This window comes from Mus caroli, chromosome 7, assembly GCF_900094665.2.
Source record: "Mus caroli chromosome 7, CAROLI_EIJ_v1.1, whole genome shotgun sequence".
NCBI lineage: Eukaryota > Metazoa > Chordata > Mammalia > Rodentia > Muridae > Mus > Mus caroli.
In genome coordinates this window covers 132,747,664-132,769,478 of record NC_034576.1, presented here as the reverse complement: position 1 = coordinate 132,769,478, position 21,815 = coordinate 132,747,664, and the positions used below count along the sequence as shown (strand labels likewise).

Genomic DNA, 21,815 nt, shown 5'->3' with positions numbered 1-21,815 from the left:
AGATTCCCAGCGTCAGAGGACCAAGAAATCTGTCGCATCACTGGGTCTCCTAGCAATGACAGGGGGGGGGGGGGCTACACTCTCAATACCTCATCAATAGGACTGACTAAACCAAGACTCAAACAACGACAGTATCAGTTAGACATCTTAACATAAAAAGGGGAAATCTCAACAGGCCAGCCCACCCTTAGACAAACATCCTTAGAAGAATTAGCTTCTCCCAGGGATGAGGCTCCTGTTGGTGACTCAAAACACAGTGGTCAGCCCTGAAATAATATATGCGCAAGCAACAAATATATAAATATACATACCAAAAAGGTTAAAAAAAAAAAAAAAAGGGAAGCAAGCCAGCAAGCCAGGTGTGGTGGCACATGTCTGTCTGAGGCTAGCCTGATCTACATAGTGAGTTCCAGGCCACCAGGGCTACAGTGAGACCTGCTTCAACAACAGCAGCTACTACTACTATCACTAGGTAATCAGTAGCAACACTGGTCTCCTTGTAGGGGTGTCCACCCAGTCTCTTGGTCTCTTCTAAAGCTATCTACAGGAATTAGAGGAAATAACTAGAAGCAAAACAAGTTTACATCCTAGCTCTGGCTGGTAAGGGTGAGCGAGATACACGGCTACCCCATCTTTAAAACGTAGGTGAGAATGAAATAAGGTAAGAAACGTGCAGTCCTGTAAATACAAAAATACAGTGAGCAGAGTGCAGTGGAGGGCTAGCTAGTAGAGCTTTCGTCCCTGGGCTAAGTTCCATGGCTCTTACATGGCTTTCCTGACAATGGTCCAGAGTTTAGAGAAATGCTAGCGCTGCCCAGTAGGTGGCACAGTAAAAGGTGCAGACAGCGATGGAGAGGCAGGCCACTTCAGGGGATTCCTCTCACACAGAAGCTATTCTTTGCTCATTCCTGAAACTCAATTAAAGGCAGATACACACATGCAGCACAGGCAACTGGGTGGCCGTTCCTGTCCTGTAGGACGGGGATCCAGATGGGAGACGTCCAGCAGATGTGGCTCTACTCTCTGTGGGCTGAGATGCCAGGAGCCCAAGGCTGCTCTTGTTCATGCACAAGTGGCCAGCAGCCCTCCCTGAGGACAGAGCACCTGCATCTCATGGTTTCCTTTGAGATACTGAGGAAGGTTGGCCTCCACCAATCCCTTTCCTGGAACCTCCTGCATCATGTCTCAGCTCGGCCCATGGCTGTCCCTGGGATAGGACTCTAGGACTCCAGGACTCCACACCACAATGCCCACAGAACAGGGAACTGTGCCTTCATGGGGGTGGAGGGGGGTAGCCGAGGGAGGAATCACTGTCTCCTAACAGCTTGACCATGCCTACGTCCTGCCTAGGCATACTCTGAGGCTCCAGCCCACACAAGTGCTAAAATCTCTGACCACTAATCCTAGTTATTCTCACCACCACTACTGCCCCCTGCTGGCTATAAATGGTAATCTTATTTTGCTGTGAATACCACATGCCAATCACCAAGCTAAAGCCATCCAGGATGCTACCCCTTATAAAAGAAGCCGCTGTTAACCCATTTTTAGTGAGGAAACAGAGGCTTGGAGAGGTTAAGTGCTATGTGTAAGAGCACACAGCCAGTCAAATAGGGACAGATGTGTCCAGCCTAGAACACAAATTCCAGTTGTGCAACCACTCAGCTTCATTCTCGTGTCTATTAATGTGCAGCGACTCACGGTGGAAGCCCCACAGACCCACTGGAGGAGATCCATCCCTAGAGTTAACCCCAGCACCATCAGCCACTACTGGGCAAGTAGCCCCATCGCGGAGCCCAGCATCTTGCATGGACCTGCCTTGGATATGCTTCTGAATTTCTTTAAGACAAGCCTTGTTTGTTATAGACCATACTGTCCTCCAGGGCGGAACACCATGATCAGTTCATTCCTCCGGAAGCTCAGTTAGAGAGGGAATTACCTTTGCAGATAGATTTTAATCTTTGCTAGTATCCAAGGCCACGAGACCCAATTTGTTTGCATCCATGTATTTTAATCTACTGGAAAACACAGCATCACATTCATTTGCTGCTCTGATTGGGCCAAGGACCTTGGAAATATACATCCTGGCTCCTCCTTCAGGAACTAACACCATATGGTGATTTAAACACATGTCTGATGGAACCTATATTGTGGAAACACTGACAACTGCCTCCCCCATCCCCCACCCACACACAATGACTAGAGGATGTGGTCTTTATTTTAATGGAACATTCCACTTCTATAAAAATATACATAGACCCAACAGCAAACCCATAATGGTACTCAGTAATTATCCATGAATGAACAAATGCTTGGCTTTGCAGCTCTGTGTCTTGTCTCTATGGTGACTGCTTTGAACAATCAGCAGAGTCCAGAAATCACTCGTCGCTACAGTAGTCGCCATATGGCAATGGTTTGCCCTTCTCTTTCTAGAACAGTTCTTGGGTCAACTGACCAGCAGCCGTTACCTTTGTTTATCCTGGAAGAACGGGGCTAAATGATTCTCCAGAGTTGTTTTTGGAAGTGGGGTGTGGTTAGTATCACACTTGACATCAGGGAAATTCTCTTATCTAAAATATTTTCAGGGCTAAAGGGGACTGAGGAAGCAAGATGGTGGACGAGGCTCACCAGGGCCATACGATTGGTAGAGTGTGTGAGCGTCTGACCAGGTTCATTGCCAGGCTTTCTCTGACAGCACCTAGCAGAGGGAGTCAACACCCACCAGGGCAAAGGAGACGGGTACTCAGCCTAGACACCCTGCCCTCTTTGGACCACACAGAACTGGAGTGTTTCTAGGATGGCAGAGGGCTTCACTGGGGCATCCAGGGACACAGTGGTTAAGTAGTAGGGTAGGCGGCACACTGGAAATCAGGAACTAGGCATAGACTGAGTGACCTTTGGAGTTGATCTGAATGTGCCTGGCTCTGCCATCGCCCATCTTCTGTCAGCGGACTGGTGGGTCCCCACCCACACTCCAGTAAGAATGAGAGTTGAAAAGGTTCAAGGACAACGTCTGGCATGTTAGAAGTTGTGATGGTTTATATATGTTCGGCCAAGGGAGTGGCACGATTAGAAGGTGTGGCCCTGATGGAGCAGGTGTATCACTGTGGGTGTGGGCTTTAAGACCCTCATCCTAGCTGCCTAGAAGCCAGTATTCTGCTAGCAGCTTTCAGATGAAGATGTAGAACTCTCAGCTCCTCCTGTACCATGCCTGCCTGGATGCTGCCATGTTCCCACCTTGATGATAATGAACTGAACCTCTGAACCTGCAAGCCAGCCCCAATTAAATGTTGTGCTTAGAAGAGTTGGTCATGGTGTCTGTTCACAGCAGTAAAACCTTAACTAAGACAGTAGTGTTTAACAGATATCTGACAAATGATGTGTAGGAATGAAAAGTGGGAAATCACCGTGCAGGCTGCTATTACAAGATAAACAGAGAGGAAAACAAAAACAAAAGGCAAAACCGGATCTAACATGGGTACGGTCACCAGGCATGCGCTTATAACAGACGCTACCCCCTAGCTTTGCTCCAGAGACCCTCTTCCAACCCACCAGGCTCTATTACTCTCCAGAGAGGGGCCTCACCATGGGTGCCCAGCCCCCACCCTCTCACCTTCTGCTCCAGCGTTCTTTCCAGAGCATCCACTCGAAGTTGCTCCTTCCGCAGGCTAGCTTGGTAGGCTGCTTGCTCTTGCTGGGCCTTGCCGCGAACCTGGGCAATCTCTGCATTGGCTCTGTTGGAACAAGCTGCATGGTAGTTGGCTGCAGGGATACCTCCCTCTTCCCATCTCTGAATTGGGACACAGGCCTGGATGCGGCCCCACTAACTAGAGCCTGAACATAGGAACCCCAAGAACTCCACCCCCAATATTACAATATAGTTCTTCACTTCTCTCAGTGGGTGGTAGCTGAGCTCCATCTTAGCCCAAGTCATAAAGATCAGCCATGCTTTGCAAGTCGACGTCAGAGAGCCACTGGTGCTCCTGGCCGAGCTGAGCAGTGAGTTACCTGTCCAGTTTCTCTTCGGCGTGCACCTTCAGGGCCTGGTACCTCTGTTCCTCTTTCTTCACTCGGGATAGGTACTCCTGCGCACATTTCTTCAACACCTCTTCATTCTGTCATGACAGGGTCGTAAAAAGCAGCACTGAGGGGGCTCAACCGAGCATCCAGTACAGACAACTGACTCCTTAGCTCCTGCTCACAATGGCTCAAGATGGACTTCCTGAGCTCTTGCCCCAAAACTGGCATGCACCCTCTCCCCTCCTCTCAAAAACCGCTGCTGCCTCTCCAAGCCCCACCTGGACTCGGGCTCCACAGACACACCTTTCGAAAACCTTCTAGGACCTCCTTCATCTTTTCGTATCTCCTGAAGAGGTCAGCCAGAGACTTTTCCACAGAGTTCAGGTCAGCCAGGGCTTGCTCCTTCTCCAGGACCAGCTGCTGCACAGTTTGGTGGGAGATGGATTTTTCTCTCTGTTCGTCCTCTGGCAGGAGAGACAGGAGTCAGACGATGGAGCCCAATCAATCCAAACTAGATCTACAGGGGGCCAGCCTGGGCCTTGAGTACAGCTCAGGGTTTCCTTGGAATGAACCCACGAGCCTCCCCTTCCAAGTGGTTCCAAAGAAACAACAGTCACGGACCCGATACCATAGACCTGGGGCCATGACGTATCATGTTGGGGAGATGTCAACCTTTAACTTGATCAATGCAGCCCTTTGCATATCTACACTGGAGACCCTGTGGGTCTACATATCCTTCTCTAAGCAGATTCACACTGGGTCAGAAATAAAAAAATATTACTGTATTTTCTGGGAAGATGAGATTAAAGGGTGTCGTGGCCAGGGCCCTCAGGGCGATGGGTGATTCTTCTGAAATGGTATCGAGAGAGACCAGTCGCTAGTAGTCTCTTTATCCCTAAAACATCCCCCCAATCCTGCTCACAACAACACTGACTTCTTGGATGGAGAAAGTACCACAGTCCAGGCAAACTGCAAAGTCCATTTTTCAGTAAGGGAACACAGTTTCATTTGGGCCTAGTTTATAATGCTGGTACTAGCCAGAACAATAGCTCTGTTCTCGCCCATGTCTCTGACCTCTCTCATCCCACACTGAACTCAGATGTCCCTGCACTATGGGGCAAACTGTCTCTAACACACATACAGCAGCCACCCTCCCCCCCACCCCCAGTCACCATGTACCACCCTCTAGCCTGGTTGCTGGTAGAGTGGCCAAGGGACCCTTGCCTCTCCTGGTGACAGTGGATTAAATGACATCTAGCTCCTACCCCCAGGACCAAGAGCTCCTGGGGAAAGTACACAGCCTAGCAGATCTTTGTCACTCCCAGGTCACATGGGAGGGTGCTATCTACTGCTCAGGACTGGCTTAGAGCTGGCTACTTTGAGAAAATTCACATCTGGGACTTCTAACAACAGAGATAGCAATGGCAGCTGCCAGCCTCAACCGCAAGGTGAGTCTCTGCCCACCCTGCCTGCAGAGACCTCCTCTTGTATTGAGAATAAAACCCAGGCTGCACCCCACACACTTGCTCCAGCCCTGACAGCTCCTGCCCCAGTGCTCAGGAGCCCTCGGAAATATTCAAGTTATGTGTCTCTGATTCCCCATCACTTCCTCTCCATCTGTCGTGTACGTGCGCGCGCGCGTGTGTGTGTGTGCGCGCGTGTGTGTCTGTGTGTGTGTGCGTGCGTGTGTGTGTGTGTGTGTGTGTGTATGTGTGTGCGCGCGCGCGCACGTGTGTGTGTGTGTGTGTGTGTGTGTGAACATGTAGTTGGGCCACTTGTGGGTTCTGGTTCTGCTTTACTCCAACTCTCCCCACCTCAGGCCTGGGACTCAGGCTTCCTGCTGCCATGCTGCTCCTATGATGGTAATTTTGTCAGGTTGATCAGACTGAGAAATGTGTAGACTAGGACAGCGTATACTGGGTGTGCCTGTGAGGGCATCTTCAGGACAGGTAGGTCACGAGGACTGTGACCTTGTAAACTAGTTCATCTTATGATGGTGTTACAGAGAGGTGACAGAGAGGAGGAGGTAGGAGTTGGCTGGAAGAAGTAGGTCACTGGGGCCAAGTCCTTCAGGGCTGATCTTGCCCTAGCTGCTTCCTGTATTTCTTTTCTCTGCTTCCTGCCTGTCAAACTATGAGATGCATGCCCTCACCACCGCGGTGGACGGATTGTTCTGGAACGGTTAGCAAACAACAACTCTTCCCTTCGGATGAGTCTGTCAGGTGTTTGGAGAAGGCAATGACAAAGGACCAGGCCGCTCTCCTCAGGGGCTGGCTGCGGGTCAGTCTGGTTCACTGCTCTGCTCTGGGCACACAAACCCCCGCCACACAAGTGGCCCTGCCACAGGATCCACACACTGCATTAACAAAGGTGGCCCCACAGTGACCTGTACAAAGTGTTCCTGTCCCCATCTTACAGAAGGTGAAAGAGGGTTTGTTCTCTGAGGGAACAGCACAGTCCAGGCTCAGCCCCAAAGACAAAGCCCAGCCATGACCAAATTCTTCCCAAGCCTCCTGAGATGGACAGTCCCCACTGGGAACAGCCAGAGATTTTGATTTGGGTTAATTTTCCTCCTATTTTCTGATAGAGCACCCTCTTGCTGTGTCTTAAGTTCAGCACATTATTACCGTGTGTCACAGTGCAGGGGTGGGTGGTGGGGGGCTAGGGGGTGTCACAGCCTGAATTTTACTCCAAGCCTGACAGAGACACGTGGAAAAGCCTTGAAATTTTGTGGCCTCTTGTCAGCTGAGAATGTGCATTAGAGCTAGCTGGAGGGCTACTCAAACAGACATGGCTTCCGTCTCTCTTTTGACTCAGCAGGTCGGGGTGCGGAATCAACACAAGTAACAAGCTCCCTGGAGATTCAGATAGAGCTGACCCAGGGCCCTGCCTGGAAAACCACTGCCCTAGGAGATGCCTACTGTCCCTCCACCCTGCCTCTATGACCCCAGGGTTCTTAGTATTCTCAGCAGCATCCAGAAGCCACCAAGGGCAGTGGCTCTGGAGTCTGACGCGCCAGCTTGGAATCCCAGCTCTGCAGTGTTCTTAAACTCATGGTGTCTCCTCACTAGAACCAGGGGACAGCAGTGCTTCTGGACCATAACATTTGGAGAGGTTAAAAAAAGAGAATGAAGACAAAGCTCTTAGCGCCCTGGGACAGCCTGGAATCTGACCTGTTATCAACAGCATCACTGCCCACAGAAGCTCTTAACATCACCCCTGACCCAGTGGGACAGTGTCACAGTGACTCATGAAGCGCTGCCTTTTAAATAGAGCGCTTTTTAATACAAGCAATAGACTTGCTATACCCACACTCCTAAAGGAGAGGGCACTGGCAAATTCCACTAGATGTTATTGACCGAACTTTAGCCATTTCCTTTGTTCCCAGCATGCCATACAAGGTACACTCTGGGCTGATCTGTGGTCACGTATACATTTCACCAGACAGGCTGAAGGAGCCATTTATCAAACAGAGTTCCATCTGATTTCCTGCATCTAAGATGTCGCCTAGCCCAAGCTTTCCTCTTGTCACTTTTAAAAATAGAATCGCCCGGTTCCCAGGAGAGCCAGGCAATGGCAAGTCTGCACAAATCTTCTTACTCGTGACCAACAAAGCTAGGCTCTTAAAGTCAGGAAATCAGCCTCAGCCCCCAGACAGGACAAGGGGGACTCGCAACCCCGATGGGGCCTTTCTGGCATACCACTATTAAATCCAATGGGGAAAGCAGCAAATACAAAAGCAAAAATAACCAAGCCAGGAAAACAAAACACAAGCAAGGGGCTGCAAAGGGTGGGCTGCGATGGGTGGGTGTCAGACGGTGGGGGTGGGGGTGGGGGTGGGGAGCGGTTACTTACCAGGCTTGCCTGTTTGTTTTGCAAGCAAAGGGCAAAGAGCAACAGAAAACGGAAGCAAAACAGAGAATCAGGGTAGTTGTTAGAAAAACAGAAACAAACAAACAAAAAATCGCAACAATCTGGAATGCAGAAAGCGCAGGGGTTCCTTCCTGTCCTGCAGTCCATGGAGCCCCGCTACTGAGTTTTGATAAGGCACACTTTCTCCTGAGGAGCTGCTGAGAAGGGATGAGCAGGTGTGGCGCATGGGTCAGAGGAACCAGGCTCTCCCTCAAAACACATGCACTCTGGTCCTAAGCTGCCAGGCTCTTAGGCCCAGGTTCTCCTTGCTGGACAGGTGGAATGAAACTGGGGTGGAAACGTGGAATCCAGATGAGGCCCATGGGCTTGTTTCTACATGTGAAGAGACCTACTTTCCTATGAGGCAGGCGGGTCCACCCACCTTCCCTGGGTGGTCATGTCACAGGTTGTCAACACAGAACATGAAATGTCTAGTGGGATCAATGTGGCTGAAACGTGTCTCAGTAACGTAAGCCACAATTAATCCTCCTGAGAGGGCCAGCCATTCAACCATTGGCCCTCCTGCTACTGCAAAGGCCACTGAGCTGTTCATTTTGGGGTCAGCTACAGACGGGTGGGACTCAAAAAGCCAAACATTTGCTACAGGGCTCTGTAAGCTTGTGCAGATCTAGGCTCAGTACATAAACTTGTATGCTTACCCCACAAATCCTTAGGTGGGAAAAAAAATCATTTTTAAAACTGATTATCATGAACCTAAGCAAATAAACAGATAGCTAGACATAAACCAACATGAAGACCAACTCCCCAAGACTATACAAACCTGGTCTTGGACTATCTCCAAGACTGTTTCTCATTATAGAGAAGGAGGATAGGGAGGGGGAGATGGAGAGATAGATAGTAACACAAGGAAGGGAGGAATAGAGGAGAGGAGAGAGGGAAGACGGAGGAAAGGAGGAAGGAAGGAAAGATGAAGGAAGGTACACAGGTCATTGTGTGTCATTTGCTAGTATAGGGCCGTCTTTCATTGCAGGCCTAAGCAATCTGTCAGCTCTGGCAGTCACGGATGCAGTGTTCTGATGGAGGTGTCACATCTCAGGGAGAGCTGGGATTGGCTACCAGGGTCTGGCAGCCGCAAGAGGAAGGGTACTGGGTAGGGAGTTGCTACAGGTTTCATGCTGGCCCTAAATCTACATGTTAAGGCTGTATGAGTAATCATGGACTCTAAACTAAGTTGGGGTTGAGAGGTTTTAATTCTATGCTTCCTGCAAGCAAAATCCAAAGCTCTCACCCAACCTATTGGCAAGACTCAGACTCCTTCCCAACACGGTGGATCACCTGGTTGGGTAAATGAGGTCTATGGAGATGCTGGGGAATTGTGACGTTGTGACGTACATTCTCCTGGCTATCCTCAGGGTACAGCCACAAGTGCGGCTGCTCTGGTCCCTGCCAAGGAACTCACTGCTCTTAGAGGAACTGGCTCTGAGCCTTGTGGCTGAAACCCACCCCCATCCCCCCTCCCCCCTCCCCTGAGCACTCTAGTCGTGACACCCACCGATCATCTGTGCGATGGTCTTCTCATATTCGGCCACGATTTTCCTGGAAGAAAGGCAAGGGAGCACTCAGCTATAGTAACAGGACAGTGTTAAATCTCTGCCCACAGGGGCGGGGGGTGTTACAGTGTAACCAGGGAACAGCAGCACAAATCCGGTCAGAGCTGGGCTCACACCCTCCGCACTCATCCCTGAGCTCCATCACTAAGTTCCTTCTCCCGGCATGCTCCTCTCAGTCCACCACGCTGTCCACTATGTGAACCAACGGGCCAGAGCGCCCCCGAGAGACTCACATCTCACTGCTCTCACGGGCTCAGCACTTTCCAGCTGGCTCATGGACATGGCGCTCATGGAAATTGCATAGACAATTTCCCCCCTGATCTCGGCTCTCTCGTTCCAAGTGTAGCCCAGGGTGTTTGCTTACTTCCTTCTCCTATTTCTGCCACCCAGAATCTGTTTCTCAAGTCTAATTCAAACGTTTCCCTCCCCAGGAAGCCTTTCTGATTGCTCTTGTAGCTCCCTAACATCCTTTCTGTATCTTCTTCCAAAGCCTCCGGAAACAGGAGCTAGTCACCTCTGATGGAGGAGACGTTCCTCAAGGTCTTAGGCTGCTTCTTGTCCCCTTGCATTTTTAATGACTTATTTGTTACTTTTATTTTCTGTGCATTGGTGTTTCACCTGAATGTATATTTGCATGAGGGTTTTGGATCCCCTGGAATTGGAGTTTCAGACAGTTGTGAGCTGCCATATAGGTGCTGGGAATTGAACCCAGGTCCTTTGGAAGAACAGCCAGTGCTCTTAAGTGCTGGGCTACCTCTCCAGTTCCCTCCCTTGTATTTTTAAACTATATATATATAATTAATTAATTTTGGGGAGTGGGTGTGTAAAACAGTTTCTCACCATGTAAACTTTGGCTGATCTAGAACTCCTTACATAGACCAGTCTAGCTCTGAACTCACAGAGATCTGCTTGCCTCTGCCTCCCAAGTGCTGAGAATAAAGGTGTGTACCAGCATTGCTTGGCAACTCCCCCAGATGAAAATATCAAGGTGTCAAGCATCCCTCTGCAAGAGCAGTCCTCTGAAGATGCAGGGTCTTTGACCATTCAATCCAGTCACCCAGAAAGTGACACCCATGTTGTGTGGAGAGGAGCGGAAAGAGCCAGAACAGTGCCTTCGGGAAGATGTGCTGGTGGCCTAGAAAACAGGCCCTGACTCTCATCTAGGTGTTTTGTTTCCTACTAGAAATGTATGAAGGAATGTGAGTCTGCTGGAGTTGAAGCAGGGGGACGCAGGACACATTTATCTCACTGGATTCTTTAACTCGTGCATTGTGTTATTCTAAAAACAGTTGTAGGAGATGAAGAGACACCTCAGCAGTTAGAACTTGTGCTGTCCCAGAAGACCCAGAACCCACAGTGGATGGTTCTCAAGCTGCAGCTCTGGGGGGATCAGATGCTTCTGGCGTCCAAGGGCGCCGGCATTCATGTGCACAAACCCACGCACAGACACACATCATTAAGAAGAATCAAAATATTTAAAAAATTAAAATCTCTTAAAAACCACCTATACAAAAATACTAGCCATGATAATAGAGAAAAGTGAACTTCTATAGAAAGCGTTACTTGGGGTAGGGACCACCTCAGCACAAACTGCCACGAAGCCAGGGAGCAGGGCTTCTAAGCAGCAGGAAGGCTGCACCCTACTGACCTCATTTCCACCACTTCCCGACGGCTTTCTTCATATTTATCCCTCCACTCTGAGACTTCTCTCTCCTTGGCGATGACCTAGGGTCAAGGAGAGAACAAAGGTAGATTCCCAGATGAGTGCAGTCTGTTCTGACCAAAGTCAGGATGCATCATACACACACGCGAGATTTCTCACCTAAAAGCAGGATTCCATCTAGAGAATTTCCCCAAGCAGGAGAAATCAAGACATCTCCCCCCACCCCCTCCAGCCCCGAGGAGCAACAAAGTATCTCTTTTATAGTGAGTTGGCCATGCCTGTTAGCTCCCCCTGCAACCCTTCCCCCCCCAAAACCCCGAGGAGCAACAAAGTATCTCTTCTATAGTGAGTTGGCCATGCCTGTTAGCATGGTGGCCAGGCAGATAAGAACTCCTGGGGTGTTGCTCACCTAGCCTGCAGTGTTTGGAGGACAGTCTGTCTCCAAAGACACCAGTTTCACAGGTAAACATAGTTATTGACACTGCAGACTGGGATCCTATCTGGATGTCAAGGACACGGTCCTTCCAGACACCACAGGTCCCGTACCTCTGCTCTGGCAACCTGGAGTGCAGAGTCCAGGTCGGGCTGCTGGAACAGAAGGCCTGGGGGTTTCTCCACCTCGGTGGACCCGATGCGGGAGTACAAGGCAGTTTTGGAGATGGAGACATCTGGTGGGTGAGCAGCTTCCCTCTGTGGAATGTTTTTTTCATTAGAGAGAGAGAGAGAGAGAGAGAGAGAGAGAGGTCAGTTACCACTAATGGCGTGACACACAAGGCTGCACACGTGGCCGTGAGCACCGCATTCACCCGCTCAGCTGCATGGTTTTGAAACAAAGAACATTGAAACTATGAGAAAATGCAAAGATTCATGGATGAGAGCAATGCCAGGTCCAGGCGGGGGATGGGAAGCGTTCATACCGCACATGGGCAGGCACACAAAGGGGCTAATGAGACGGCAGCCTTTGTAACTAGGAACCCTGTGGGCCCAGCCTGTCTGCGGCCTGCTTATCACCGCCATTTATCAGCCGCCGAGCCAGCTAGGCACTGTAAGTGAAGAGCGGTCATCATCCTGCCGGCCCCACTTCCAAAATAAAATCTTGCTGTGGGATGATACAGAACACTAGTCTATGCTGCCGAGTTTTCGATAGCTGAAGATTGGATCATTTTTGTACAACTGACCAACTGCCAAATCTGGTCGTGCTCACATGGCTCTGTTTAAAAGGATGTGATCCTGACAGAATCTGAAGCCTCCTCTTGTCAACCTTGTCAGCTCTGTCTGGGTTTGAAAGTGTGTTGCCATTAGGTCTGCTATTTAACAGCAAAGGGGAGAACTGGAGCCAATGACAATATCTATCTACTCTTCCTGATGAACCCTGCAACAAAGGCCATGCTGTCTGGCTCAACCCAACTGACAGGAGTTTGCAGCTCTCTCGTGTTCTGTAGGGTTCAGTTACGAGCCTCAGAGAAGCGAGGAGGGGACACATGGCTATTCTTCTATTTCACAGAACATTAAGCAACTTGTAACACAATTGAAACGCAGTGTTAGGAGCATCGTCAACCAGCATGGCCAGGCTCGTCCGCCTACTTCCACGGCAACGCAAACATCCGATGGACCCCTCTCCGTCCTATGCATTAACCTCATCGCTGTCATGGCTGCCAAGAAAGCTTGCACTACAGTTAGAACACAAGTCCATGCTACAGTGGGAGGTGGCGGTGGCCCGATGGGCAGAATGGGACTGCTGCTCCATCCTCAGAGAACAAACTGTGCACTGAGCAGAGCACAGTTATACAGAAAGAGGGGAGGAGGCAAGAGGGTGAGGATTGAGATGTGCTCCCGTGGTCCTGGGAAGGGGTGTTTATAACCAGCCTTACCTTGCCTCACTAAAGAATCGGGTTCTGAGGGCCTAAAGAAGAGAAGCACTTAGAAAATGCAGGAGGTACAAGAGCAATGGATAGGACTGGAGGTGACCATTTAGGAACCATTAGTGCTCACATGCAAGGTGCACACAACAGTTTAGTTGTCCTAGAAGAAAACTGCTGTGACCTGTATTCATTGTCCCTGCCTGCCCTTGAGGCTTTGAGCTCACCCTATATATTATCCCAACTCACTGAGTCTGCCTATCCCCAGCTCACTGACCCTGACTACCCCCAGCTCACTGGCTACTACCTACTCTCAAATGGTACCCACAGATCACCTGAATCTCACTGTCCAAAACTGCCCAGAAACCCCTGGGCTCACCTTCAATGACCCACCTTCAGAACCAAGAGCACACAGACCTGGTCAACCAGAGCATGGACTCCAGTCACATGTCAGATGGGATGCCATGATTATCTTTCTCAGTTTCTGGTCCCGGGGAAGGCCTAGGACATCTGCCTAGAACATAAGCTACCAGTCCCTCAGGAGAAAAAGCGCCTCCTGGTGGCAGGACAGAGGCTCTGCATGGAGGGCTTATCTTTGCTCTTGGCAATGGTTTATAGTGCCGCTTCTCTGAGGGAAAACACCTCAGTAGTAATGGGAAAATTATACCTGGAAATCACCATTTAACGGTTGTAGTAAGAAAAGCCCACAAACACAAAATTAGGAAGAGAACTTAAAAAGGAAAATCAAACAAACCCAATTCTTTTCACTTTAAATGTGCTCCTTAAAAGGGGGAGGGTAGCTGAGGAGATGGTTCAGGGGTAAAGAGCACTGGCTGTTCTTCTAGAGGACTCAGGTTCAATTCCCAGCACCTATAAGATGGCTCACTGTATCACTCCAGTGCCAGGGGATCTGACACCCTCTTTTGGCCTCTGTGGGCACCAGGAACACAGATACATGCATGCAGGTAAAACAACCACCATACAGGTAAAGTAAATTTTTAAAAATTTGAGAAAAAAAAATAAACAAACTTTCAAAATGAACAGAATTTTGGAGCTGCTAAACTCAGTCTGGTACTTCTGAAGAGAGGCTGGGTCTAAGTTTTTCAAAATGAGATTTAATTCAGCCTCAAGGTAAATTAACAGCTCCTTGCAAGGCAAGGGAGAAAGGAGTTGATAATGAAAATGAACTTCACATCAGCACAGGGCAGGAGCTAAATATGACCAAGGAGCATATCAGAAATTATGAATCTGCCCGATGTCCTTTGTAAAACCAGAGAGACTTCTAAACGGGTGCAAAGGAGTCAGACCCCGTAGTGACATCCTTCATCCACCGCCTTGGCGTTTTCAATCTGAGAACAGCTCCGGGACCATCTCGCTCCCTGCTCCCTACAGCTGCTTGCATGATAATGAACTCCAGAATTCACTCCTTGGCTCTTCCTTTCAGCCATGAATGTTTTCAAGTGAAATTAAAAGGTCTCTTGCTAAGACGTTAAGGGTAGTTATTTTTAAACCCAGCTTCATTTCTCACAATCCCAGTCTTGCTGCTTCACGTGGGCCAAGAGGCCACCAGAATCCTATTTACTAAATGTGAAGTGGTCACAACCTTTGCCGCCACCTTCAACCCTCTACTGGCTTTTACAAGCTGGAAACTGTGAGGTTCCTCAGGCCACTATCTCTCCCTCAGACTCCTGAGTCTGTGTGCCTCCCATTGGCCTTGACAGTAAGAGTCCTGTCACGCACTCAGGCCCATTCTTCTCCTTGTGACTGCCCCTTATCACCAGGCCCTGGGCGATGGGGGCAGGACATCATTCATGATCAAGGCAAGATTTCTGCCCCCAGAGCAGTCAGAGGCAAACTCAGATTTGAGGCTTGGGGAGCCATGAGGGAGGGCCAGGGACCAGGAAACCCAAGCTAAGGCTCAGGGCCTTGTGAGGTAGCTGGGTCCTGTGGCAGCATCCAGGCAGAAGGACCTCGGCCAGATGTTCCACATCCAAAGCAGACAGTTCCCAAACCGAGGATCTACAGGCACTTGTGAGGCACCTGGCCCCACACCTCAGTCCCACTCCATGGAAGGCCTCAGTACCAGACATCAACCAGCTGTGCCTGCCCCCATCAATCCTCGGCCTCCCAGTCTGTAAAACACAGGCTCCAGCTACAGATTCCGAAGTTAGAGAACAAACAGGCCCACCAGCCAGTCCTCTGTCACTCTTCCTCAGACTGTTCTTGTGGCTGCCAGGGATATGCCTCAACTGTGGACTCAGCATCAAATGTGGAGGGAAGGAGTTACAGTTGTTAGAGGCTCATGAGAAGCCCAACAGGAACGATGCTGGCTTCTTACCAATAATAAACACGGTCCCTGACACGATTCTCTGCTGCTTGACAAGAATACTCTCTGTCCCTGACCCCATTCTTGCTCCAGCTCAGGACCACTCTAGGTAAGGTACCTGCTCATCTAAGCCAGGTCTCTCTCAGGGTAATTACACACAGGACTCCCCTCTGTGTGGGAACCGTTCCCAACCTAAAGCTGCCTGTTGGTATAGTCAGGACCCTAAGTTGCCAGAACACATCTTTCCATCTTCATCACGGGTCCCCCTTGTCAATGAAAGCCAACAGGCACAGAGATCAAAACCAACTTGTCATGAATGCAGAGCCTGCCAACACACCCTGCTCCCCATACCTTGGGAGGCCAGAGATAGGGGCTCTGAGGATGGAATCCAGGCTGCTGCACTGTGTACTCAGAGCGAGTACTCAGGCCCACTCCCTGGGGACACACGGGACTCAGCACCAGCAGAAGCACATGGCGGGTGGGGGGAATGGAATAAGAAGGCCACAGCCCTGAGGGAGTGGGACGGGGAGCTACTGTATGAAAAATACATATTTTCATTAATAAAGCAGGGGTAGGGGTGGTGAACATGACTTTTGGGAAGGGGAAAGGGGTAATCCAGGAGGAGTTGGAAGGCCGAATATGATCAAAAAACACTGTATGCACATAGGATGTTCTCGAAGAAGAAAGCATGATAAAATAATAAAAAGAAAGAACTCCATAGCCCAACACCAGAGCCTCAGCTCCGTTTCTAACTGAGTCTGGGAAGGAGGGCACATGGCTTCTCACTGCAGTTCCGTGGAGGCTGACCCAGCTCTGTCCACCTCAAAGCTGCTCTAGGGAACAGCTGATTTTTCATCCCCTTAAAATTACATCTTTCCTCCTAAGTGATTCTATGTGTTGCTGCCAAGAAAATAGGACCACATCACCCTCATCTGAGATGCCAGGCAACCTGGACCCACAGCTCCGTGCTCTATACAGCCCTCCTCTGGTTCTGAGGCAGAGAGGGCACTATGCACAGACACAGGAGAGAAGCCCACAAGGGGGCTCCCTACAGTGAGGTCAACAGCGCCCCAGGAGAGGGCTGGTTATAGCAGAAACATCTAATTTCTTTCTATGCACCATGGTTACCAGGTATTTCCCCAAAGTGATACAAGCTATCCAGTAAATGCTCCCCCCACCCTGTGAGGGCTCTAGCTCTTCCTGGACAGAAACATCCCTCAGTGCACACATCTGAGCCCATTAGAAGGTGACTAGAGCTTTCTCGTGGCTTATACTCTGTGAGTCTGTGTGGCATTGCTGTGTAAATAAAAACTAGAACAGATGTTCTGAGGCTGCCAACTCCAGCAAATCCTTAGAAGGAGACAGGGTGCCCGTCTCCCAGGAGGCCTTGTACTAAGCCTGAACTACCACTTGTCAGCATGTGCCCAACTGGACTTCAGTAATCTCCAAGACAGGAATACACTTTACGTACAGTGGACACGCTCTGGGCAATTCACTTGTCTTAATTCTCTTCTGCAAACAGTCAAGAGAGAAATCTGGTAGGGATGGGGTGTAGGGGTGGTCCTCTCCTGAACGGGACTTTCAGGGCACTTCAACTCAAATGTACACTTTGGCTACAAGAACAAGGACACCCCTGATTTCCGTTTACATTTGTGTCTCTGCCCTGTGTGCCACTGTTCCCAGTCTGGACACCCACATTGTGCTTGCCTCCTGTCTTCAGGGGTGGGACTTGATTTGGGAATATACCTATCGAGACAGAGCAGAGCTAGGATTTCTGTTCCTAGACCATAGCTGGGAGTGTCTCTGCAAATGACCTACAATGTGAGGTGGGGACAGGCAGGCAGGTTCTGCTGGTGACCCCCATTCTAGTCCCCACAGGTTGGTGAACTCTGGATATGTGGCCCATTTCCTGATCTGTAAAGTGGACTTAGCTCTGCTTTCCCAGGAGAGGTACTGTGAAGATCTTATTGGGCTCCCTAGATGATAGCTGCCGCTTTTGCTAACTGCACACTGGAATATGTCAGGTGTGCAGGTATGAAGCTGCACGTGCAGTCTTCGCCTCTACAGGCAAACTCACTCCGATTAGTCTCATCTCAGAGACTGAAAAACTGAAGCTCGGCAAGGCTTCCTAAGTCATTCAAGGTTTAAATAAAGCAGGGATCTAGTCCTGGTCGGACATACAGTTCCCTGGGCTGGCCAAACTCAGGGTTGGGCAGACAGTGGGACTGGAGCCACAGCTCACTGGCAGCACGAGGGTGAGGTACCAGCTACATGTCATCACATGTCACACAGTTAAGAATTACTCCCAAGCTTTCTAGGCGAGAAGACTGAATGTCCTACCAACGCCATACGCCACTCAAAAATCAAGGGCAGACACACTCTGGTCTGTGAAACAAATGGTCTGCTACCCCTTCTATGGGAAACAAAACAAGACAAAAAAACAAGTATTTTCCTGGAATAAGCCACTTCTCTGCTTACTGCCCCATCTGTATTGGCAACACAGTGACAAAGGAGAGGGCAGTGACAGAGATGGCAGAGCCTACAACCCGAGATGTTTACTATGGCTCTTTATTCTTGTCTAACTCACCATCTAGTATCTTGGAGCAAGTCTTGTTTTCAATTCCTACTTATCACTGACTCTTAGTAAAGTTGGATGGAATCTTCTAGAAAACAGAAAAGTTACAAATCACTTTGTCCCATAGAGAGACAAAGGGTATCTGTAGGAAAGGAAGAATCCCCAAGGGGAACCTGGTGAACCAGTGCTAACCAGTTTTACATATAACTAGTCTACCACCTTCTTCAAAGCCCTTTTAGTCCCCTGTGGTACATGATACCTTCTCTCACTCTCCTATGCTTTGCCGCGCTACCTCATCCCCACACATGCGCTCAGTGTGTGTCTGTGTAAGTGTCACACTTTCAGCTTCAGAGAAATCACACTTCACGGGACAGCCACAATGCCCGCCTGGCCAATGGTTAGCAAAGCAGCCCTTGGAACCCCGTGGCACACACAGCATTCCCAGAAGGCAGCGCACTGCAGCGGCAAACTGGTACCTTGGTGTCCTGGCGGCTGCGGGAAGCCAGGGCGATCTGCCTGGCCAGCTTCAGGGCTTCTATCCGCATGACAGCAAACTCTAACTCCTCCTGCCCGAGGGGTGGGGGTGAGCACACCATAGGGAAATGCATCAAGACAGACAGAAGGATCTCCACATCCAGGAATGAATGTGCCACACGAAAGCATGACAGGTACTTGTGGAAAAACATACGCTCCGCTCTCTCTCACAACCAATACCTCAGCAGATCATGAAATTAAGGGTTTAATTTCCTTTTTAAGAAAAAAAAAATCACCCCTTTGAAGGTCTGTCAAGAAATATCACATAGTCGAATGTGAGCTAATTTTCAAAACAGAATGGTAATTTTTACTATACTGTATTCCTTGGTGTCTTTCCTTTTGTTTTTTTAAAGTTGGCCAGCACTGGCCATGCATTTCTCAGAGGCCTGTTAACAGTCTCTCTGTGTCTGCCTCACTTCCTGGTGGAAGGCATGGTAATATGAATGGTCAGATTGCCACTGTGGCGATAACTACGCCGTTCCAGGTGTAAAACCGAGTCCAGATGTTATCTCGATGGGAATCTGGGATTGTCTCCTGTGCTTAAACAGCTTGGCCTGGCCTGATACCTCTGCTTTAGTGAGTAAGTCATAAATAAACACTGTCTCTGGGGCTATCAATACATCTGGAAAATGACTATCGGGACCAATTCCCCAATAGAAATAGAAACAGTCCATTTGGTACTTAATCACACAATTTTTATAATTCTGGCATCCTGGATCTAGCACACACATATATCAGTGTCTGAGAGGAAACCACTGGTTTGGAACATTCCCAGCATTGCCTCATTAGGTCCTGCTTCAGCTCAATTTGGCTCAGAGGTTCATTTTCTACTGAGGTTTTGACAAACTCCAAAAAAGGTCACATGTGGGCTACAAACCTGAAGTTTCTGGGCAAATACTGGGGGGTTCTTTTCTGCTAAGTCAGGCTCCAGATAGCCAAGTGCACCACAGAGAGAGGCGGGATGGGCCAGCCTGCTGAGGAGGGCATCTGCAGAAGCAAAGGCACCCTCTGGAGCTGTCTGAAGGCCGGCGGCAGAGAGGAAGACGGAAAATAGAGGAGAGTAGAAAGATATTGATTTCAAGCAAGAACCACACATCCATACACAGCACAGTGCTGCATTAAGACTAAAGAGAACATCAATTAGTGGATACTCTTGACTGCCATAAGGACCGTGACTAGAGGGGGCCCAGCCCCCTCTCCCAAGAGCAGAGCCTCTGATCCCAGCCCTCCCCACCCCCAACAGCCCCATAGCCCACCCTACCCTTGTTCCCAGTGCAGAGGGAGTCACATAATTTGTATTTGGAAATCTCCTTGGGTGGGAGGCAAAAGTAGTTGATGCGTTTTCAAAATGCCAACATAGTTCATCAAAGAAACACCACCGAGATGAAGTATCAAGGGAAGTAAGGCTTGAGTAAGGGCCGCTTTCAATAGTGAGAAGATGATTTCAAACAGAAAAGTATCTCCTAATAGATTAGAAAGACTTCCAAATCAGAGGGCAGCTTTGCCGGAGACGAACCAGGGGCAAGCCTGCCTGCCATGGTATTTATATGCTAGATCGATTCACATGTAGACCCTTTTATTGTTGACTAATTGCGTTTCTGGTATCCAACCCAGTGTCCAACCGACACACACATAGCAGGTGCCCTGTAAATGTCTGTAGCAGGAGACAGATCCAATTGCCTATACAGAACAAAAGCCACGCACTAAAATCGGTATCTCAAACCTGGCTGATGACGGTTAGGAGGGGGGCGGGGTGAAAGAAGTCAAAACATAATTGTTGGTTTGTGAAAGACACGTGGAAGACCCTCCTGTGGATACCGAACACTATAGGGAAAGCACATGTGACATGCAGGGAACAGTGACAGCTCAGGGCTGCGGATCCTGCGAGGCTTCAGGAGAGCTGGGGAGAGGAGACGTTGAAGTTCTAGACCATGAACAAGAGAAAATCTCCTATCCCGAGACCCAGTGGAAACACAGCTGATCCCCCAAAGGAGGACATTCCTCTCTCTCTCCCCTTCTTTGCCTTGTTCTACAGGCTATGGAAGCCGGGGCTTGCCCATCAGTCCAGTTTCAAGGAAAGAAACATGGAAACCAAGCCTTAACAAATAAAGCACTTGACTGAGAACTGCAGTCATCTCAGGAGAAATGAATTCCCTCACGGTGAGATGTGGGGTCTTCTAGGCTATGGTCCAGGGGCCTGGTGAATGAGTGACCACCCGAGAGGGTCCAGCCACGGAACCCCTCGGCAACACTTACGATTTCAATTGCTTCTGCTGGGGTGCCCAAGGCCATGGCCTCCAGCTCCTTCTGGGAGGGCTTCTCGGGCACCTGCAAGAGAGGCTCCTGACTGGAGGGCAGACCTCTTGCGACCGGATGCTGGAGCTTTGTGGCTGCATTCACAAGGGCTTCGGTGTCCTCAAAACTCGACCTGAGGAAACAAAGTCAAACGTCAGGGTCTTCTCCTCAGAGACTCACTGAAGTCTATTAGGAAGCCCTGGCTAAAGATATACCCCACAAGTCTGTGTCCGAGAGACAAAAGCCATGTCTTCACTGGCCATCCATCTATAGGCAAGCCTTAGTCCAGCCATGTTTAAGGGTCAACTGACAAGGGAGGCAGAGAATACAGATGCCTCTGTCAAGAAGACCGAGCCCTGGAGTTTAGGGACTAGCCAGTTGCTTGCTTGTATACTCTGAGGGAAGGCTGTATATCACACCCACTTTCCTTTCGTGCACCTTTGAGGAGATGAAGTAAGATGCTGTACGAATGCAAAGCTTTCGTCACAGTGCCTGCCTTATGGGACTACTCCTGGAGGTGACATCACCCATCACCAACACCTGATCATCTGGACAGATCTCTGCAGGGCCACAGTAAGTCTCAGAAACCAAAGCAAGAGCGTCCCATCCAGCTCAGTGACAAAGCAGGCATCTGGTCTTAGACGGGAACCCCCCTCGCCCAGATGAGAGAGCAACGCTTCCTTCATACTTCCCCTGTCAAAAACTACACCATTTAGAACGTAGACCCTGGCACATGCAAACAGTGACACTCACATTAATAAGAAATATCTGTACTTTACATTTATATCTGCACTTTACATGTGCCAGGCACTCTGACATGGCTTTCCCTACATCATCTCCTAGAAACCAGGTTCCCTGTGTTCATCACTTGACTCCTTTAATCTCCCTAAATCCCTAGAGTCTCTTTATTCCTCTCACTTTACACACGGGGAAACTGAGGTACCAGGATGCCCAAATAACTCCCACGAGAGCTGGGACCTAAGGTCTCAGTGTTGTACCACACTGACCCTCACTGGACAGATGACAAAGCTGAGTGTAATTCATTCTCTCTCTCTCTCTCTCT

General features: G+C 49.5%; 1 protein-coding gene across 13 annotated transcripts in view; it reads right to left on the bottom strand.

Moving 5' to 3' along the window:
• Tacc2 (transforming acidic coiled-coil containing protein 2) overlaps positions 1 to 21,815 on the bottom strand; it is a 210,366-nt gene that overhangs the window by 1,539 nt on the left and 187,012 nt on the right. For 6 of the 13 annotated variants that reach the window (XM_029479156.1, XM_029479158.1, XM_029479167.1 and 3 more), the window contains 9 exons: positions 20,714 to 20,885; positions 19,335 to 19,475; positions 18,400 to 18,489; positions 11,710 to 11,853; positions 11,149 to 11,225; positions 9,443 to 9,486; positions 4,321 to 4,481; positions 4,006 to 4,112; positions 3,611 to 3,731 (listed from right to left, as the gene is read on the bottom strand). In XM_029479156.1, coding sequence (XP_029335016.1) covers positions 3,611 to 3,731; positions 4,006 to 4,112; positions 4,321 to 4,481; positions 9,443 to 9,486; positions 11,149 to 11,225; positions 11,710 to 11,853; positions 18,400 to 18,489; positions 19,335 to 19,475; positions 20,714 to 20,885 — 1,057 coding nt within the window. Of the gene's footprint in view, positions 1 to 3,610; positions 3,732 to 4,005; positions 4,113 to 4,320; positions 4,482 to 7,872; positions 7,882 to 9,442; positions 9,487 to 11,148; positions 11,226 to 11,709; positions 11,854 to 18,399; positions 18,490 to 19,334; positions 19,476 to 20,713; positions 20,886 to 21,815 lie in introns of all 13 variants that reach the window. The other 7 variants (XM_029479161.1, XM_029479162.1, XM_021167653.2 and 4 more) reach the window with 3 other exon arrangements.